Source organism: Zosterops lateralis (genome assembly GCF_965231275.1).
Source record: "Zosterops lateralis genome assembly, chromosome: 33".
Taxonomy (NCBI): Eukaryota; Metazoa; Chordata; class Aves; order Passeriformes; family Zosteropidae; genus Zosterops; species Zosterops lateralis.
The window spans coordinates 2,634,783-2,656,664 of record NC_139793.1 but is presented as its reverse complement, the minus strand read 5'-3'; the positions used below and the strand labels follow the sequence as shown (position 1 = coordinate 2,656,664).

The 21,882-nt window shown below is 51.2% G+C and overlaps 1 protein-coding gene across 2 annotated transcripts; it reads left to right on the top strand.

Annotated features, from left to right (window-relative positions):
* The first annotated feature begins 1,100 nt into the window (after positions 1-1,100).
* On the top strand, positions 1,101-20,924 carry FAM50A (family with sequence similarity 50 member A). 2 transcript variants are annotated; one of them, XM_083881345.1, is made up of 14 exons: positions 1,101-1,329; positions 2,747-2,831; positions 4,986-5,023; positions 5,201-5,262; positions 9,102-9,214; positions 11,140-11,222; positions 12,407-12,473; positions 14,027-14,088; positions 14,970-15,046; positions 16,178-16,232; positions 16,889-16,937; positions 17,427-17,497; positions 19,024-19,134; positions 20,675-20,924. In XM_083881345.1, exons 1-14 carry the CDS (start codon positions 1,219-1,221, stop codon positions 20,681-20,683), a joined length of 993 nt encoding a protein of 330 aa, XP_083737471.1. In that variant the 5' UTR covers positions 1,101-1,218; the 3' UTR covers positions 20,684-20,924. The 2 variants fall into 2 exon arrangements, with proteins under 2 accessions (XP_083737471.1, XP_083737470.1); XM_083881344.1 differs by lacking the exon at positions 4,986-5,023 and having other exon boundaries at positions 5,163-5,262.
* Positions 20,925-21,882: the final 958 nt, after the last annotated feature.

Here is a 21,882-nt window from a genome sequence, read left to right as displayed (position 1 = left end):
TTAGGGGAGAAATGGGGAAAAAAATGGGGGAGAAATCTCAAAAAATTTGGGGGAGAAATCTCAAAAAATTTGGGGGAGGAATCTCTGAATTTTGGGGGAGAAGTTGTAAATATTTGGGGGTGAAATGGGAAAATTTTGGGGGAGAAATGGGGAAATTTGGGGGAGAAAATCTGCAAATATTTGGGGGAGAAATGGCAAAAATTTGGGGGAGAAGTCATGAAAAATTGGACAAAAATCCCCCAAATCAGAGAGAAATCCCCAAAATTGGAGGGAAATCCCCCAAAATTTGGGGGGAAAAATCCCCCAAAACCCTCGGGAGCCCCTCCCCCACCTCAGCCCCTTTTCCCCTCCCCCCCGCGAACTGGAGCCCCTCCCCCTTTGCCCCTCCCCCCTTTTGCCCCTCCCCCTTTTGCCCCTCCCCCTTTTGCCCCTCCCCCCGTTATTTATTGTCCGTGTTGTGTCAATAAAAACCCCAAAAATCCCCAAAAAATCAAAATAAACCCAAAATCTCTGCCCAGGAGTGGGCGGGGCTCAGGTTTAGGGATGGACCAATCACAGCGTGGGGTGGGGAAGGGGCGGGGCCAAAATTTGGGGGCTGGACCAATCACCAGGTGCTACATGAGGGTGGGGCCGGGGCTTAGAGGTTGGACCAATCAGAGTGGGCTCTGGGGAAGGGGCGGGGCCGAGGTTTAGGCATTGGACCAATCAAAGTGGGCGCTGTGGAGGAGGCGGGGCTAAAGTTTGGAAGACGGACCAATCAGCGGGTGCAAGAAAGGGGCGGGGCTAATATTTAGGGCTGGACCAATCAGTGGGCATCTTCGAGAGGGTGGAGCCAAGGTGGAGGGGGTGGACCAATCACAGCCGGTGCAAGGAAGGAGGCGGGGCCAAGTTAGGATGGACCAATCAGCGCGCGCTGTGGCGGGGAGGAAACAGAATGGGGCGTGGCCAAGCGGAAACAACGACCAATCAGCGCTGCCCGTGTTGGGGAGGCGTGGCCACAACGGGGCTAAGCCACTTTCTCTGTGAACCAATCAGAAGCGAGCAAGAGGGCGGGGCTAACCCCTCTCAACCAATCCACGCCCGCCAGTGACGCACTTCCTGCACCGCGCGCACTTCCGGGTTCTCTGCGGCCGCCGCCGCTCCGGAGACCCCGAACCCCAAAAACCCCAAAAAAACCCCAAAAACCCCCAAAAATCGCCCAAAGTCCCGGTGGCGGCCATGGCGCAGTACAAGGGCGCGGCCAGCGAGGCCGGGCGGGCGCTGCAGCTGATGAAGAAACGCGAGCGGCAAAGGGAACACATGGAGCAGCTGCGGCAGCGCATCCAGGAGGTGCCGGGGGGGCTGGGGGGGTCTGGGGGCTTATGGAGGGTTTGGGGGTCCCTGGGGGTTTGGGGGAGTCTGGGGGGGGCTGGAAGGTTGGGGGGCCCTGGGGAGATTTGGGGGTCCTGGGGAGATTTGGGGGGTCCCAGGATTAGGGGGGGGCTCTGGAGATTTGGGGGTCTCAGGGGTTTTTGGGGTTCTCGAGGGGGTTTGGGGGTACCGGGATTTGGGAGGATCTGGAGGTTTTGGGGTCCCGGGGGGTTTTGGGGATCCTGGAGGTTTTGGGGTCTGGGGGAGATTTGGGGGTCCCAGGATTAGGGGGGTCCAAGGAGGGTCTGGGGGGGCCTGGGGGTTTTTGGGGCTCCGGGGGGTCTTGAGGGTCCCAGAGGGTTTGGGGTTTCTGCAGGTTTTGGGGTCTGGGGGGGTTTGGGGGGTTCTGGAGGGTTTGGGGGGTTCTGGGTGTTTTGGGGTCCCGGGGGGATTTGGGGGTCCCAGGGGTGGGAGAGGTCGGTGGGTGGTTTGGGGTTTGGGGGAGTTTTGGGGGTCTCGGGGAGGTTTGGGGGTCCTGGGAGAGATTTGAGGGGCCCAGGATTAGGAGGGTCCAGGGAGGGTCTGTGGGGGTTCTGGAGTTTCGGGGGTCCCGGGGGTTTTTGGGGGTCCCGGGGAGATTTGGGGGTTCCCAGGTCTGGGGGGGGCTCTGGAGGTTTGAGGGGTCTTGGGGAGGTTTGGGAGGTTCTGGAAGTTGGGGGGTCTCAGGGGTTTTTGGGGGTCCCCAGGGGGTTTGGGGTTCTCAGGTTTGGGGGGGCTCTGGAGATTTGGGGGGTCCTGGGGGGATTTGGGGGGTCTCGGGCTCTCCAGAGATTGGAGAGAAATCGCTCAAAATTCTGGAGAAACGCCTTAAAAATTGGAGTGAAAATCCAAAGAAAATGGAGAAAGAAATTCCCCAAAATTCGGTTTTGGGGTCTGGGGGTGTTTGGGGGTCCCAGGAAGTTTGGGGGGACTTGGGGGGTCCTGGATTTTTGGGGGGTTCTGGAGGTTTTGGGGGGTCCTGGGGGGATTTGGGGGTTCCCAGGTTTGGGGGGATCCGTGGGGGGTTTTGGGGAAAAACTTCATGAAAAAAATAGAACAAACCTGCCCAAAATATTGGCAAAAAAGCTCAAAAAAAATCGAGGAGAAAAACCCCCCAAAAATGGGGGAGAAATCCCAAAATCCCAGAGAAAAACCCCCTGAATAAAAAAAGAGAAATTCCCCCCAAAAATCTGAATAAAAACCCCAAAAATTCAGGAAAAATTTCTCAAAAAATTGGAAAGAAAAAACCCTGAGGAGATTTGGGGGTTTTGGGGGTCCCTGGGTGGGTTTTTTGGGGTTTTTTTGGGGTGTTTGAGGTTTTGGGGACCCCCTGACCCCCCGTTTTTTGCCCCCCCAGGAGAACATCATGAAATCCAACATCGATAAGAAATTCTCGGCTCATTACGACGCCGTGGAGGCCGAGCTGAAATCCAGCACCGTGGGTGAGGGGGGCCCCAAATCTGCCCAAATTCACCCCAAAATTCAGCCAAAATCACCCAAAAATCCTTCACTAAATCCGGCCAAATTCACCCCAAAATTCAGCCAAAATCACCCCAAAATCCTTCACCAAATAGAGCAAAAATCACCTCAAAATCTGACACAAAATCAGCCAAATTCACCCCAAAATCCTTCACCAAATAGAGCAAAAATCACCCCAAAATGAGCCAAATTTACCCCAAAATCTTCCACCAAATTCAGCCCAAATCCTCCACCAAATTGACCCCCAAAATTCTCTACCAAATTCTCCAAATTCACCCCAAAATTCACCCCAAATTCAGCTCAAAATCCACCTAAAATTTGTCCTCAAATTTGCCAAAACCTTCACAAATTCACCTCAAATTTATCCCAAATTCCTTCACCAAGTGCCACCAAAATTCAGCCAAATTCACCCCAAAATCTTCCACCAAATCCCTTCTAAATCCACCCCAAAATCTCCCAAAATCACCCCAAATTCATCCAAATTTGACCCGAATTCACCAAATTCACCCCAAAATCCTTCACCAAATCCACCCCAGATTTTTTCCATGTTCACCCCAAATCCAGCCCAGATTTCCCAAAATTCACCCCAAAATTTGCCCCAAATCCACTCAAATTCACCCCAAAATCCACTTAAAATTCATCCCCAAATTCCCCCCAGGGCTGGTGACCCTCACTGACACTGATGACGTCACCGATGACATCACTAATGATGTCATTCCTGTCCCCAGGGCTGATGACCCTCGATGGCAGTGACTGTGTCATTGATGACGTCACTGATGATGTCACAGATGACGTCACTGATGACGACATCAATTATGTCATTCCCCGGGGCTGGTGACCCTCAATGACATTGATGACATCATTGGTGATGTCACTGATGACGTCACAGCCGATGTCCCCATTTCTGTCCCCATGGGTGGCAACCCTCAATGACGTCACTGATGACGTCACTCCCCAGCGCTGGTGACCCTCACTGACACTGATGACGTCACAGATGATGTCACTGCTGATGTCAACCCCCCAGGGCTGGCATCAATGCCCCTCAATGATGACATCACTGATGACGTCATTCCTGTCCCCACAGCTGGTGACCCTCACTGACAATGATGATGTCACTGATGACATCACCAATGACATCATTCCCCAGAGCTGGTGACCCTCATTGACACTGATGATGTCACAGATGACGTCACTGATGATGTCATTCCCTGGGGTTGGTGACCCTCAATGACATTAATGACATCATTGATGATGTCACTGATGATGTCATTCCCCAGGGCTGGTGACCCTCAATGACCCTGGTGACATCATTGATGCTGTTGCTGATGATGTCAGCGATGATGTCACTGACACTCAATGACATTAATGACATTATTGGTGATGTCACCGGTGACGTCATTCCCACCCCCAGGGCTGGTGGCCCTCAATGACACCTATGATGTCACAGATTACGTTACTGATGATGTCACTGATGACGTCACTGCTGATGTCCTCATTCCCATCCCCAGGGCTGATGACCCTCAATGACACTGATGACATCACTGTGATGTCACTGATGATGTCACTCTGACCCCAGGGCTGGTGACACTCAATGACATGAAGGCCAAGCAGGAGGCGCTGGTGACGTCACTGTGATGTCACTGATGATGTCATCCATGTCCCCAGGGCTGGTGACACTCAATGACATGAAGGCCAAGCAGGAGGCGCTGGTGACGTCACTGTGACGTCACTGATGATGTCACTGTGTCCCCAGGGCTGGTGACACTCAATGACATGAAGGCCAAGCAGGAGGCGCTGGTGACGTCACTGTGATGTCACTGATGATGTCATCCATGTCCCCAGGGCTGGTGACTCTCAATGACATGAAGGCCAAGCAGGAGGCGCTGGTGACGTCACTGTGATGTCACTGATGATGTCACTCTCCCCAGGGCTGGTGACACTCAATGACATGAAGGCCAAGCAGGAGGCGCTGGTGATGTCACTGTGACGTCACTGTGATGTCACTGATGATGTAATCAATGTCCCCAGGGCTGGTGACACTCAATGACATGAAGGCCAAGCAGGAGGCGCTGGTGACGTCACTGTGATGTCACTGATGATGTAATCGATGTCCCCAGGGCTGGTGACACTCAATGACATGAAGGCCAAGCAGGAGGTGCTGGTGACGTCACTGTGACGTCACTGATGATGTCACTGTGTCCCCAGGGCTGGTGACACTCAATGACATGAAGGCCAAGCAGGAGGCGCTGGTGACGTCACTGTGATGTCACTGATGATGTAATCAATGTCCCCAGGGCTGGTGACTCTCAATGACATGAAGGCCAAGCAGGAGGCGCTGGTGAAGGAACGGGAGAAACAACTGGCCAAGAGGGAGCAGAGCCGGGAGCTGCAGCTGTGAGAGAAACACCCCAAAATAACCCCGAAATAAACCCAAAACACCCCGAAATAAACCCAAAAACACCCCGAAATTATCCCCAAAAACACCCTGAAATGACCCAAAAACACCCCGAAATAAACCCCAAAACACCCTGAAATAACCCCAAAAATATCCCCAAAAACACCCCAAAATACACTAAAAAAACCCCAAAAATATCCCAAAAGTGACCCCAAAATAACCCCCAAAAAATCCCAAAATTGTGCAAAATAACCCCAAAATAATCCTAGAAACACCCCAAAAATTACTCCAAAAATAATCCCAAAATAACCCCAAAACCAGCCTGAAATAACCCTGAAAACGTGCCCAAAACACCCCCAAAGTAACCCTAAAATAAAGCAAAAAACACCCAAAAATGACCCCAAAAATATCCCAAAAATCACCCAAAATGACCCCAAAATAGCCTAAAATGACCCCAAAATAGCCTAAAATGACCCCAAAATTATCCCCCAAAAAACCCAAAAAATGACCCAAAATGACCCAAAATGACCCCAAAATTAACCCCAAAAATATCCCAAAAAATGACCCCAAAAATATCCCAAAATGACCCCAAAAATGACCCCAAAATGACCCAAAAATTACCCCAAAAATTACCCTAAAAATACCCCAAAAATGACCCCAAAAATGACCCAAAAATTACCCCAAAAATATCCCAAAAATTACCCCAAAAATGACCCAAAATGACCCCAAAATGACCCCAAAAATGACCCCAAAAATGACCCAAAAATGACCCCAAAATTATCGCCCAAAAAACCCCAAAAATGACCCAAAATGACCTCAAAAATCTCAAAAATTACCCCAAAAATTGCCCCGAAAATTACCCCAAAAATGACCCCAAAAATATCCCAAAAAAGACCCCAAAATAACCCCAAAACAACCCCAAAAATATCCCAAAAGTGACCCCAAAAATAACAACAAAAATATCCCAAAATTATCTCCAAAACGCCCCAAAATAATCTCAGAAACACCCCAAAAATAGCCCAAAATGACCCCAAAAATATCCCAAAATTGACCCCAAAATAGCCCAAAATGACCCAAAAATATCCCAAAAATGACCCCAAAAATGATCCCAAAAATACCCCAAAATGACACCAAAATATCCCAAAAATGACCCCAAAATTTTGGGTAATTTGGGGTTATTTTGGGGATATTTTGGATTATTTTGGGTTATTTTGGGGCTATTTTGGGGTTATTTCAGGGTGTTTTTTGGGATGTTTTTGGGGTTATTTCAGGATGTTTTTGGGATTGATTTGGGGTTAATTTTGATTATTTTGGGGTTATTTGGGGGTTATTTTGGTTTATTTTGGATTATTTGGGGTTATATTTTGGGTTATATTTTGGGTTATTTCAGGTTATTTTGGGGTTATTTAGGTTATTTTGGGTTATTTGGGTTTTATTTTGGGTTATTTGGGTTTTATTTTGGGTTATATCTTGGGGTTATTTTGGATTATTTTGGGGTTATTTTGTGTTATTTTGGGGTAATTTGGGGTTATTTGGGGTTATATATTTGGGTTATTTCAGGTTTTTTCCTGTTATTTTGGGTTACATTTTGGGATATTGGGGTTATTTGGGGATATTTTGGGTTATTTGGGGTTTTTTTGGGGGTTACTTTTGGGCTATTTGGGGGGTTATTTTGGGATTATTTTGGAGTAATTGGGGTTATTTGGGGTTATTTTGGGGGTTTTTTATTATTTGGAGTTATTTTGTGGTATTTTGGGGTTATATATTTTGGGTTATTTTGGGGTTATTTGGGGTTATTTGGGGTCATGTTGGGGTCATTTCAAGGTTATTTTGGATTATTTGGATTATTTTGGTTTATTTGGGGGTTATTTTGGGTTATTTTGGGTTATTTGGGGGTTATTTTGGGGTTTTTGGAGGGTTATTTTGGGCTTATTTTGGGGTTATTTCGGGGTGTTTTTTGGGATGTTTTTGGGGTTATTTCAGGATGTTTTTGGGGTTATTTTGGGGTTATTTTTGGGGTTATTTCAGGTTATTTTGGGTTATTTTGGGTTATTTGGGTTATTTTGGTTTATTTTGGGGTTATTTGGGGTTTTTTGGGGGGTTATTTTGGGTTATTTTGAGTATTTTCAGGTTATTTCAGGTTATTTGGGGTTATTTTGGATTATTTGGGGGGTTATTTTGGGTTATTTTGTGTTATTTTTAGGATTATTTTGGTGTTATTTTGGGTTATTTGGGTTATTTCAGGTTATTTGGGGGTTATTTATTTGGGTAATTTGGGGATATTTTTGGGGTTATTTTTGGGCTATTTGGGGGGTTATTTTTTGGGTTATTTTTGGGGTTATTTTTGGGGTTATTTTTGGGGTTATTTCAGGTTATTTCAGTTTATTTTGGGTTATTTTGGGGTTATTTCAGGTTATTTCAGTTTATTTTGGGTTATTTTGGGTTATTTTGGGGCACTTCAGGTTATTTTGGTTTATTTGGGGTTATTTTGCATCATTTGGGATTGTTTTGGGGGTTATTTGGGGTTATTTTGGGGGTTATTTTGCTTTATTTTGGATTATTTGGGGTTATATTTTGGGTTATTTGGGTTATTTGGGTTATTTGAGGTTATTTGGGGTTATTTTTGGGGTTATTTTGGGTTTATTTTGGGGGTATTTTGGTTTATTTTGGTTTATTTGGGTTATATTTTGGGGTTATTTCGGGGTTATTTCAGGTTATTTGGATTATTTCAGGTTATTTCAGGTTATTTTGGGGTTATTTTGGGTCATTTGGGTTTTATTTTGGGTTGTATTTTGGGGTTATTTTGGATTATTTTGGGGATATTTGGGATTATTTTTGGGGTTATTTCAGGTTATTTGCGGTTATTTTGGCTTATTTCAGGCTTATTTTGGGTTATTTTCAGTTATTTCGTGTTTATTTTGGGTCATTTGAGGTCATTTCGAGGTTATTTTTGATTATTTGGATTATTTTGGTTTATTTTGGGGTTATTCGGAATTATTTTGGGGGTTATTTTGGTTTATTTCGTGTTATTTTGGGGTTTTTTTTGGCGTTATTTTGGATTATTTGGGGTTATTTTGGGTTTATTTGGGTATATTTTGGGGGATATTTTGGATGATTTTGGGATATTTTTGGGGTGTGCAGGAAGCTGGAGCGGCAGCGCAAACAGGAGGCCCAGGGGGTTATTTTAGGGTTATTTTAGGGTTATTTTAGGGATATTTTAGGTTGATTTAGGATATTTTTTGGTTATCTCAGGAAGCTGGAGCGGCAGCGCGAGCGGCAGCGCAAACAGGAGGCGCAGAGGGATATTTTATTTTGGATTATTTTAGGGTTATTTTGGATGATATTTTGGATAATTTTGGGATATTTTTGGGGTGTACAGGAAGCTGGAGCAGCAGCGCAAACAGGAGGCCCAGGGGGTTATTTGGGATTATTTTAGGGTTATTTTGGATGATATTTTGGATGATTTTGGGGTTTATTTTGGTGTACAGGAAGCTGGAGCGGCAGCGCGAGCGGCAGCGCAAACAGGAGGCCCAGGGGGATATTTTGGATTATTTTAGGGATATTTTGGATGATATTTTGGATGATTTTGGGGTTTATTTTTTGGGGTACAGGAAGCTGGAGCGGCAGCGCGAGCGGCAGCGCAAACAGGAGGCCCAGGGGGTTATTTTGGATGATATTTTTGGGATATTTTGGATAATTTTGGGATATTTTTTGGTTATCTCAGGAAGCTGGAGCGGCAGCGCGAGCAGCAGCGCAAACAGGAGGCGCAGAGGGTTATTTTGGATGATATTTTTGGGATATTTTGGATAATTTTGGGGTTTATTTTCGGTGTTTACAGGAAGCTGGAGCGGCAGCGCGAGCGGCAGCGCAAACAGGAGGCGCAGAGGAAAATCAGCTCCCTGAGCTTCAGCCTCGGAGAGGGAGAGGACGAGGACGGGGAGCAGGCCGAGGGTGGGGCCTAAAAATACCCCAAAACACCCCAAAACACCCCTGGGAACCCCAAAACACCCCTGGGGACCCCCCAAATACCCCCCAAATACACCCGGGAAACCCAAAATACCCCCAAAACACCCCTGGGAACCCCAAAATAGCCCCATTACACCCTTTGGACCCCCAAAATACACCTGGGAAACCCAAAATACCCCTAAAACACCCCTGGGACCCCAAAATAACCCCAAAATACCCCTGGGACCCCTGAAACACCACTGGGAACCCCCAAAATACCCCCAAAATATCCCTGGGACCCCCGAAATACCCCCTGGGACTCCAAAATACCCCCTGGGAACCCCCAAAACACCCCTGGGACCCAAAAAATACCCCTGGGAGCCCCAAAATACCCCTGGGACCCCCAAAATACTCCTGGGACCCCCAAAATACCCCCTGGGATCCCCAAACACCCCTGGGACCCCCCAAAACACCCCCAAATACCCCTGGGACCCCCAAAATACCCCTGGGAAGCCCAAAATATCCTCTGGGAACCCAAAAATCCCCCTGGGAAACCCAAAATATCCCCTGGGAACCCTAAAATACCCCCAAAATATCCCTGGGAACCCCCAAAATATCCCTGGGAAACCCAAAATAACCCCAAAATATCCCTGGGAAACCCAAAATACACCCCAAATACACCTGGGACCTCCAAAATACCCTTGGGAACCCCCAAAATATCCCCTGGGAACCCCAAAATACCCCTGGGACCCCCCAAAACATCCCCAAAATACCCCTGGGAACCCCCAAAATACCCCTGGGAACCCCCAAAATACCCCCAAAACACCCCTGGGACCCCCAAAACCTCCAGGACCCCCCAAAATCCCCTCAGGACTCCCAAAAACTCATCTAGGAACCCCAAATTCCCCCAAATCCCCCCAAATCTGCCCCAAATCGACCCTAAAAATCCCCCCCAGGACCCCCCAAAACTCCTTTGGGGTCCCCAAAATCCCCTGGGATCACCCAGGACCCCCCAAAACCCCTCTGGGACCCCAAAAATCCCCCCAGGACTCCCCAAAACCCCTCTGGGACCCCCAAAATCCCCTCCAGGACCCCCCAAAACTCCTCTGGGACCCCCCAGGACCCCCAAAACCTCTCTGGGACCCCCAAAACATCCCTGGGACCCCCAAAAATCCTCTGGGAACCCCCCCAGGACCCCCCAAAATCCTCCCAGGACCCTCTGGGACCCCCAAAACTCCTCTGGGACCCCCAAAATTTCTCTGGGACCCCCCAAAATCCCCCCCAGACCCTCTGGGACCCCCAAAATCTCCCCTGGGACCCCCCAGGATTTGGGATTTTGGGGGTCCCAGGGAAGATTTGGGGTCCTTGGGTGGATTTGGGGATCCCTGGGTGGATTTTGGGGGTCCCAGATGAGATTTGGGGTCTCTGGGTGGATTTTTGGGGTCCCTGGAGGGAATTTTGGGATTCTTGGGTGGAATTTGGGGATCCCAGGGAGGTTTTTGGGGTCCTTGGGTGGATTTTGGGGTCTCTGGAGGGAATTTGGGGTCTCTGGGTGGATTTTTGGGGTCCCAGGGGGGATTTGGGGGTCCCTGGGTGGATTTTGGGGTCCCTGGAGGGAATTTGGGGTCTCTGGGTGGATTTTTGGGGTCCCAGGGGGGATTTGGGGGTCCCAGGGAGGATTTTTGGGGTCCCTGGGTGGATTTTGGGGGTCCCAGAGAGGATTAGGGGGGAATTTTGGGGTCCCTGGGTGGATTTTTGGGGTCTCTGGGTGGATTTTGGGGTCCCTGGGTGGGATTTGGGGTCTCTGGGTGGAATTTGGGGGGTCCCAGATGAGATTTGGGGTCCCTGGGTGGATTTTTGGGGTCTCTGGGTGAATTATTGGGGTCCCTGGGGGGTCTTTTCCCCCCGTGACCCCCCTGCCCCCCCCCCAGCCCCCGAGGAACCCCCCAAAAAACGAAAATTGGGCAAAAACCCCGACGTGGACACGAGTTTCCTGCCCGACAGGGACAGGGAGGTCAGTGCGGAACGGGGGGGATTTGGGGGGGATTTGGGGGGTCCTGGGGGGTTTGGGGGGGATTTGGGGGGTCCGGGGAGGGGTTTGGGGGGATTTGGGGGGTCCTGGGGGGGTTTGGGGGGGATTTGGGGGGTCCTGGGGGGGTTTGGGGGGGATTTGGGGGGGTCCTGGAGGGTCTGTGGGGGTTTGGGGGTTCCCAGAGGGGCTTGGGGGGCATTTGGGGGAATTTAGGGGAATTTTGGGGGGTCCTGGGGGGGATTTTGGGGTCTTGGATGGAATTTGGGGGGATTTGGGTGGTTTTGGGGGGGGGCTCAGGGGATTTTGGGGGATTTGGGGGGTCCTGGTGAGGATTTTGGGGATCCCAGAGGAATTTTGGGGGGTCTCAAGGGGGATTTTGGGGTCCTGGATGGAATTTGGGGGGATTTTGGGGGGGATTTGGGTGGTTTTGGGGGGTCCTGGGGGGGTTTTAGGGGGTCCAGGAGGGTCTTTGGGAGTTTTAGGGGATCCCAATGGGGGTTTGGGGGATATTTTGGGGGATTCTGGGGGGATTTGGGGGGTCCTGGTGAGGATTTTGGGGATCCCAGAGGAATTTTGGGGGGTCTCAAGGGGGATTTTGGGGTCCTGGATGGAATTTGGGGGGATTTGGGGGAGATTTGGGTGGTTTTGGGGGGTCCTGGAGGGTCTTAGGAGATTTTGGGGGGTCCCAAGGGGAGATTTGGGACATTCTGAGGGAATTTTGGGGAATTTTTGGGGTCCTGGGAGGGATTTGGGGCAGATTTTGGGAGGATTTTTGGGGTTCCTGGGAGGATTCGGGGGATTTTTGGGATTTTGGGGGAAATTTGAGGGGTCCTGGGGGGATTTGGGAGGATTTTTTGGGGATTTTTTGGGGATTTGGGGGGTCCTGGGGGCTGTTTTTGGGTTATTTTGGGCCATTTTTGGGTTATTTTGGGGGATTTTTGGGTTATTTTGGGCCATTTTTGGGTTATTTTGGGCTATTTTGGTTTATTTTGATCTATTTTTGGTGTATTTTGGGTGTATTTTTGACTGTTTTTTTGCTATTTTGGGCCATTTTGGGCTCTTTTAGGGTTATTTTGGGCCCTTTTTGGGTAATTTTGGGTTATTTTGATCTATTTTTGGTGTATTTTGGGTGTATTTTTAACCATTTTTGACCGTTTTTGCCCCAGGAGGAGGAGAACCGGCTGCGGGAGGAGCTCCGGCAGGAGTGGGAGGCCAAGCAGGAGAAAATCAAAAGTGAGAAGAAATTTGGGGAAATTTTGGGAAATTTGGGGAAATTTGGGAGGTTTTGGGGTCCCTGGGAGGATTTGGGACAATTTGGGGAGAATTTGGGGGGATTTTGGGGGGAATTTGGGGAAATTTTGGGGAAATTTGGGGGAATTTTGGGGAAATTTTGGGAAATTTTGGGAAATTTGGGAGGTTTTGGGGTCCCTGGGAGGATTTGGGACAATTTTGGGGGATTTTGGGGGGAATTTGGGGTCCCCGGGGTCACTTTTGGGGTCATTTTTGGGGTCTCTGGGTCAGTTTTTGGGGTAATTTTAGGATGATTTTTGGGTGATTTTGGTGATTTTTTGGTGTTTTTTGGGGTTTTTTGGGGGTTTATTTGGGGTAATTTTGGGATGTTTTTGTGGTGGTTTTTTGGTGATTTTTTGGGGTCCCTGGGTGTGTTTTGGGGCCATTTTTGGGGTGATTTTAGGATGATTTTTGGGTAATTTTGGTGATTTTTTTGGTGTTTTTTGAGGTCTATTTGGGGTGATTTTGGGATGTTTTTGTGGTGATTTTTTGGGGTCCCTGGGGTCAATTTTGGGGTCATTTTTGGGGTCTCTGGGTCAGTTTTTTGGGGGATTTTCGGGACTATTTTTTGGTGATTTTTTTTGGTGTTTTTTGGGGTCTATTTGGGGTAAATTTGGGATGATTTTTGGGGAAATTTTGGTGATTTTTTGGTGTTTTTTGGGGTCTATTTGGGGTAATTTTGGGATGATTTTGGTGTGGTTTTGGGGTGATTTTTTGGGTGATTTTCGGGTTAATTTGGGGGTGATTTTTGGGGCCTTTTTGGGGTAATTTTGGGGTGTTTTTGTGGTGATTTTTTGGGGTCCCTGAATGTGTTTTGGGCTTATTTTTGGCCATTTTTGGGGTGATTTTTGGGGTAATTTTGGGGTGTTTTGGGGCCCATTTTTGGAGTAATTTTGGGGTGTTTTTGGGATGGTTTTGGGGTGATTTTTGGATGTTTTGGGCCCATTTTTGAGGTGGTTTTTGGAGGATTTTTGGGGTGATTTTTGGAGTAATTTTGGGATTTTTTGGGCCACTTTTGGGGTGATTTTTGGGGCAATTTTGGTATTTTTGGGGTGGTTTTCAGGGTGAATTTTGGAGTAATTTACAGATAATTTTGCTGGTTTTGGGGGTGATTTTTGGGGTGTTTTGGGCCCATTTTTGGGGTGATTTTGGGATGATTTTTGGGGCAATTTTGGTGATTTTGTGGTATTTTTTGGGGTCTATTTGGGGTAATTTTGGGATGATTTTGGGGTAATTTTAGTGTGTTTTTGTGGTAATTTTGGGGTCCCTGAATGTGTTTTGGGGCCATTTTTGGGGTGATTTTTGGGGCAATTTTGGTATTTTTGGGGTGGTTTTCAGAGTGATTTTTGGAGTAATTTACAGATAATTTTGCTGTGCTTTTGGGGTGATTTTTGGGATGTTTTGGGCCCATTTTTGGGGTGATTTTTGGGGTGTTTTGGGCCCATTTTTGGGTGTTTTGGGCCCATTTTTGGGGTGCTGACCCCTCTGTCCCCCAGACGAGGAGATCGAGATCACCTTCAGTTACTGGGACGGCTCCGGGCACCGGCGCACGGTCAAGGTGAGGCTGGGGGCCCTGGGGGGGTCTGGGGGGCCCTGGGGGGATTTGGGGGGTCCCAGAAGGAGTTTTGGGGGGTCCTGGGAGGGGTTTGGGGCTCTTTGAGAAGATTTGGGGAGGTTTGGGGGGTCCCTGATGGGTTTTGGGGGGTCCCAAAGAAGATTCTGGGGGTCCCAAGGAGGTTTTTGGGGGTCCCAGGTGTGATTTTTTTGGTTCCAGGGGGGGTTTTGGGGCCCCAGGTGATTTTGGGGGTTCCCACGGGTTTTGGGGGGGTCACAGGGAGGTTTTTTGGGGCTCCCAGGGTTTTTTTGGTGATTTTTGGGAGGTCCCAGGTGGTTTTTTTTGGTAATTTGGGGGTCCCAGATGAGATTTTTGGGGCTCCCAGGGGTGTTTTTGGGTGATTTTTGGGGCTCCCAAGTGATTTTTGGGGCTCCCAGGTGAGTTTTGGGTGATTTTGGGGCTCCCAGATCAGATTTTGGGGCTCCCAGGTGAGTTTTGGGTGATTTTGGGGCTCCCAGATCAGATTTTGGGGCTCCCAGGTGAGTTTTGGGAGGTCCCAAAGGGTTTTCTGGATGATTTTTGGGGCTCCCAGGGGTGTTTTTGGGTGATTCTTGGGGCTCCCAGGTGATTTTTGGGGCTCCCAGGTGAGATTTTTGGGCTCCCAGGGGTGTTTTTGGGTGATTTTTGGGGCTCCCAGGGTTTTTTTTGGTGATTTTTGGGGCTCCCAGGTGAGATTTTTGGGGCTCCCAGGGGTGTTTTTGGGTGATTTTTGGGCTCCCAGGGGTGATTTTTGGGTGATTTTGGGTCTCCCAGGTGTGTTTTTGGAGGTTTTTGGGGTCCCAGGTGACCCAGGGCTGCCCTGGCCCCGTTTTTCCCCCCCCCAGATGAGGAAGGGGAACACGATGCAGCAATTCCTGCAAAAGGCCCTCGAGATCCTGCGCAAGGACTTCAGCGAGCTCCGGTGGGCTGGGGGGACTGGGGGGGTTTGGGGGGTCCCAGAGGGGATTTGGGGGGTCCTGGGTGGATTTGGGGGGTCCCAGAGGGGGTTTGGGGGGTCCTGGGGGGTCCTGGGTGGATTTGGGGGGGAATTCGGGGGTCCCAGAGAGGAATTGAGGGATCCTGAGGAGGTTTGGGGGGTCCTGGAGGGATCTGGGGAGGACTTGGGGGGTCCCAGAAGGAGTTTGGAGGGTCCTGGGGGGTCCCAGAGGGAATTTGGGGGGTCCTGGGGGGGTCCTGGTGGGATTTGGGGGGTCCCAGGGATGTTTTTGGGGGTCCCAGAGAGGAATTGAGAGATCCTGGAGGAGATTCTGGGGGGTCTCAGGAGGATTCTGGGGGTCCCTGGTGGGATTTGGGGGGTCCTGGGGGGATCTGGGGAGGATTTGGGGGGTCCCAGAGAGGATGTGGGGGGTCCTGGGGGCATCTGGGGGGATTTGGGGGGTCCCAGGGGGATCTGGGGGGGATTTGGGGGGTCCCAGAGAGGATGTGGGGGGTCCTGGGGCATCTGGGGGGATTTGGGGGGTCCCAGGGACATTTTGGACAATGAGGGATCCTGGAGGAGAATTGGGGGATCTTAGAGAGGAGTTTTGGGGTTTTTGAGAATTAGGGGGGCCCAGGTGTATTTTTGGGGGTCCCAGGTGTGTTTTGGGGGTCTCAGATGTATATTTGGGGTATTTTTGGGGGTCCCAGGTGTGTTTTGGGGTATTTTTGGGGGTCCCGGGGTATATTTGGGGTATTTTTGGGGGTCCCGGTGTGTTTTTGGGGGTCCCAGGGGTATATTTGGGGTATTTTTGGGGGTCCAAGGGTATATTTGGGGTATTTTGGGGGGTCCCAGGGGTATATTTGGGGTATTTTGGGGGGTCCCGGTGTATTTTTGGGGGTCCCGGGGGTATATTTGGGGTATTTTGGGGTCCCAGGTCTATATTTGGGGTATTTTGGGGGTCCCGGTGTATTTTTGGGGGTCCAAGGGTATATTTGGGGTATTTTGGGGTCCCAGGTCTATATTTGGGGTATTTTTGGGGGTCCCGGTGTATTTTTGGGGGGTCCCGGGGTATATTTGGGTTATTTTTGGGGGTCCCTGACTGTTGTTCCCCAGCTCGGCGGGGGTGGAGCAGCTCATGTACATCAAGGAGGATCTGATCATCCCCCACGTGAGCCCCGCCCCCTGCACCGTGACCACGCCCCCTCCAGCATGGCCACGCCCCTCATCCCTGGCCACGCCCCCTCAGCCATGACCACGCCCCCTCAGCACCGACACTGCCATGACCCCGCCCCCTCCGGCGTGGCCACGCCCCGTGACTCCGCCCCCATGGCTACGCCCATCAGTCCCTACTACGCCCCCCTCTGCCATGGCCACGCCCCCTCAGCTCTGCCCCCAGCCTTTCCTGCCGTGGCCACGCCCCTTCAGCCCCGCCCCAACATGGCCACGCCCCTCAGTCCTGACCACACAAGCCTCCCTGCCCTGGCCACACCCCCTCAGCACTGACCCCACCCCTTCCCAGCCCTGACCCCGCCCCCTCTGCCATGGCCACGCCCCATGTGACCTCACCCCTCCACCATGGCCACGCCCCCTCAGCGCTGACCACGCCCCGCTATGGCCACGCCCACTCAGCTCTGACCACGCCCCGCTATGGCCACACCCCTCAGCCCTGACCACGCCCTGACCACGCCCCTTGGCTCTGGCCACGCCCACTCAGTACAGACCCCCGATGTAGCCCCGCCCCCCATTGCACTGGCCCCGCCCCCTGAGCCCCTCCCCCAGGCCAGGCCCCTCCCCCGCTGACCTGCCCCCGCCCCTCCCCCACAGCACCACAGCTTCTACGACTTCATCGTCACCAAGGCCCGCGGGAAGAGCGGTGAGTGACGTCATCACCAGGGCTGTGACGTCATTGTCGGGAGGGCTCTGACATGGTTGAGGGGGCTGTGACGTCACAGTCAGGGTGGTGACATCATAAATCGGACAGTGATGTTATTGTCGGAGCTATGACGTCATTGCTGGGTGGGCTGTGACATCACTCAGGGTCTGTGACGTCATCAGCTGGACTGTGATGTAATCAACTAAGGCTGTGACATCACCGGTGGGGGCTGTGATGTCATAATCAGGGATAGGACATCGTCCAATGGGGGTGTAACGACACCAGTGGGGCTGTGACGTCATTGCTGGGGCGGTGACGTCATCAGTGGTGGCTGTGATGTCATCACGGCTGTTTTGAATCCACTCTTGGGGTCATGACGTCATCAGACAGGGTTGTAACGTCATCAATGTGACGTCACCGATGGGGGTGGCTGTGACGTCATCAGTGGGGGGGTTGTGACGTCATTGTGATGTCACTCCCCCCCCCCAGGGCCCCTGTTCAACTTTGACGTCCACGATGACGTTCGGCTGCTGAGCGACGCCACCGTGGAGAAGGACGAGGTACGGACCAGTAAAAACCAGTATGGACCAGTATGGGCCAGTATGGACCAGTATGGGCCAGGATAGACCAGTATGGACCAGTATGGACCAGTATGGACCAGTATGGGCCAGTATGGGCCACTATGGACCAGTATGGGCCAGTATGGACCAGTATGGGCCAGTATGGGCCAGTATGGACCAGTATGGGCCAGTATGGGCCAGTATGGGCCAGTATGGACCAGTATGGGCCAGTATGGACCAGTATGGACCAGTATGGGCCAGTATGGACCAGTATGGGCCAGTATGGACCAGTATGGACCAGGATAGACCAGTATAGACCAGTATGGGCCAGTATGGGCCAGTATGGACCAGTATGGGCCAGTATGGACCAGTATGGACCAGTATGGGCCAGTATGGACCAGTATGGACCAGGATAGACCAGTATAGACCAGTATGGGCCAGTATGGGCCAGTATAGACCAGTATGGGCCAGTATGGACCAGTATGGACCAGTATGGACCAGTATGGGCCAGTATGGGCCAGTATGGACCAGTATGGACCAGTATGGACCAGTATGGGCCAGTATGGGCCAGTATGGGCCAGTACGGGCCAGTATGGGCCAGTACGGACCAGTATGGACCAGTATGGCCCAGTATGGGCCAGTATGGACCAGTATGGGCCAGTATGGACCAGTATGGGCCAGTATGGGCCAGTATGGACCAGTATGGACCAGTATGGGCCAGTATGGGCCAGTATGGACCAGTATGGACCAGGATAGACCAGTATAGACCAGTATGGGCCAGTATGGGCCAGTATAGACCAGTATGGGCCAGTATGGACCAGTATAGACCAGTATAGACCAGTATGGGCCGGGCAACCCCAGCCCCCCCCAGTATAACCCAGTGACCCCCAGTTCCCCCATTGGTGACGTCATCGTGTGCTGACGTCACCGCTCAGCCCCGTCCCTTGGTGACGTCACAGCCCCACTGGTGATGTCACTCTAATTGCTGACATCATCACCCTCCCCACAACCCCCATCCCCCGTTAATGACGTCACTCACCCAATGGCATCATCACTGCTTCTGATGACGTCACTCCTGGGCGATGACATCACTGCCCCGTCACTAATGTCACTTTCTCTATGACATCACTCCCCAAACGATGACATCACTCAAAACCTTCACTCCCCAATTGATGACATCACACCTGAATCTATGACGTCACTCAATGACTTCACTGTCCAACGGATGACGTCACACCGGACTCAATGACGTCACTCGACGACTCCGTTATCCAATGGATGACGTCACATTCCCATTGATGACGCAACACCTCGATGGATGACGTCACTCTCCAATGGATGACGTCACTCCCCGATTGATGACGTCACACCCCAATCGATGACGTCACACCCCACTGATGACGGCACTCCCTGTTGATGACGTCACCCTCCCCAACTGATGACATCACTCCCCACCATGACATCACCCCGCCCCGATGGATGACGTCACCGCCCGGCCGTGTGATGACGTCACGGTGACGTCGCAGTCGCACGCGGGGAAGGTGGTGCTGCGCTCGTGGTACGAGAAGAACAAGCACATCTTCCCCGCCTCGCGCTGGGAGCCCTTCGACCCCGAGAAACGCTGGGACAAGTACACGGTACAAAGGGGGGGCTGAAATCACCCAAAACAACCCCAAAAATATCCCCGAAATATCCCTGAAATAGCCCTGATATATCCCAAAATATCCCTGAAATATCCCCAAAACATCCATGAAATATCCCAAAAATATCCCTGAAATATCCCAAAAATATCCCAAAAAATATCCATGAAATATCCCAAAAATCACCCAAAAATATCCACCAAAACAGCCCAAAACAACCCCAAAAATATCCCTGAAATATCCCCAAAATATCCCTGTAATAACCCCAAAAATATCCCTGAAATATCCCAAAAATCACCCAAAAATATCCCCCAAAATATCCCCAAAATAACCCCTGAGACCCCGAGAAACGCTGGGACAAGTACACGGTACGGGGGGGCTGAAATCACCCAAAATAGCCCCAAAATAACCCCAAAAACAGCCCTGAAATATCCCCAAAATATCCCAAAATAACCCCAAAAATATCCGTGAAATATCCCAAAAATCACCCAAAAATATCCCAAAAATCACCCAAAAATATCCACCAAAACAGCCCAAAATAGCCCCAAAACAACCCCAAAAATATCCCTGAAATATCCCAAATATCCCTGAAATACCCCTGAAACATCCCTGAAATATCCCCAAAACATCCCTGAAATATCCCTGAAATAACCCCAAAAATAGCCCCGAAATATCCCTGAAATATCCCCAAAATATCCCAGAAATCACCAAAAAATATCCCCAAAAATATCCCTGAAATATCCCTAAAATATCCCTGAAATATCCCTGAAATATCCCAAAAATCACCCAAAAATATCCCCCAAAATATCCCCAAAATAACCCCTGAGACCCTGAGAAACGCTGGGACAAGTACACGGTACAGGGGGGCTGAAATCACCCAAAATAGCCACAAAATATCCCTGAAATATCCCAAAATAACCCCAAAAATATCCCTGAAATATCCCCAAAACATCCCTGAAATATCCCCAAAACATCCCTGAAATATACCCAAAATATCCCTGAAATATCCCTGAAATATCCCAAAAATCACCCAAAAATATCCCCAAAACATCCCTGAAATATCCCCAAAAATAACCCCAAAAATATCCCTGAAATATCCCCAAAACATCCCTGAAATATCCCCAAAACATCCCTGAAATATCCCAAAAATAACCTCAAAAATATCCCTGAAATATCCCAAAAATCACCCAAAAATATCCCCCAAATTCACCCCAAAATATTCCCCAAAACCACCCAAAAATATTCTCCAAAACATCCCGAAAATCACCCCCAAAATCCCAAAAATATTCCCCGGAATCACCCAAAAATATCCCCAAAATATTCCCCAAATTACCCCAAAATAATCAAAAAATAATCCAAAAATATCCCCAAAATCCCCCCTGGGACCCCCCGGGGTGGGGGTGGGGCCACAATGGGGGAGGGGCAGAAAAAAGGGCGGGGACAAAGTGGGGGGAGGGGCAAAAATGGGGGCGGGGCCTTGGGGCTGTGGGTGGGGGAGGGGCCTCATTTCTCACCCTCTCTCCCCTCCCCCCCCCAGATCCGCTGAGGCCGAATCGACCCCGGAGACCCCCTGGGGTGGGGGAGGGGCCGGGCCCGCCCCTCCCCCCTTCCTGCCCCGCCCCTCCCCCACATTTCCCCTCCCCCCAATAGAAACAAACCCAGTTCCCGTGTGGGGGAGGGGCTTTTATTGCTGTGGGGGCGGGGCCACCCCAGGCCCCTCCCCCAATAAAATCAAACTGAGTTCAGGTGAGGGGGCGGGGCTTCGTTTCATTGGGGCGTGGTCTGTGGAGGGGCGTGGCCTGAAGAGGGGGCGGGCTTTATTTAGTTGGGGGCGTGGCTTGTCCGAGGGGGCGTGTCCCGTCCCTCTCCCAATAAAACCAATCCCAGCCCGAGCTCAGGTCTGGGGGCGTGGCCTGGACGAAGGGGCGGGGCCTAGTGGGCGTGTCCACCTCCTTTCTGCCTCTCTCCCAATACAACCAATCCCAGCCCGAGTTCAGGTCAGGGGGCGGGGCTTTAGTCAATTGGGGGCGTGGTCTGGCCGAGGGGGCGTGGCCTAATAAGATCCATTTCATGGGGCGGGGCTAAGAGGGCGTGTCCACCCCTTTGCTGCCCCTCCCGCAATAACCCAATCCCAGCCCGAGTTCATGTGAGGGGGCGTGGCTGCCCCTTTCCTGCCTCCCCCCAATAAACCAATCCCAGCCAGAGTTCAGGTGTGGGGGCGTGGCCTGTGGAGGGGGCGGGGCTAAGAGGGCATGGCCGAGTGGGCGTGTCCAGCCCTTTCCTGCCCCTCCCGCAATAAACCAATCCCAGCCCGAGTTCAGGTGAGGGGGCGTGGCCTGCTCGAGTGGGCGTGTCCAGCCTTTTCCTGCCCCTCCCGCAATAAACCAATCCCAGCCTGGGTTCAGGTGAGGGGGCGGGGCTTTATTTCGTTGTGGGCGTGGTCTGCAGAGAGGGCGTGGTCTATGGAAGGAGGCGTGGCCTGCCCGAAGCTCTCGATGGTCTCCAGCACCAGCCCCAGCAGCTCCAGGAACCCGCAGAGCGCCCCCCGCAGGCCGCGCGCCGCCCCCGCCTCCCATTGGCTGAGGGGAGAGGGGCGGGGTCAGCCACGGCCACGCCCACCCTGACCCCGCCCCCAGCGCTCCCAGTTCATCCCAGTCCCTCCCAGTGTTCCCAGTATTTTTTCCAGTGTTACTCCCAGTACTCCCAGTGCACCCCAGTCCATCCCAGTTCCTCCCAGTCCCTCCC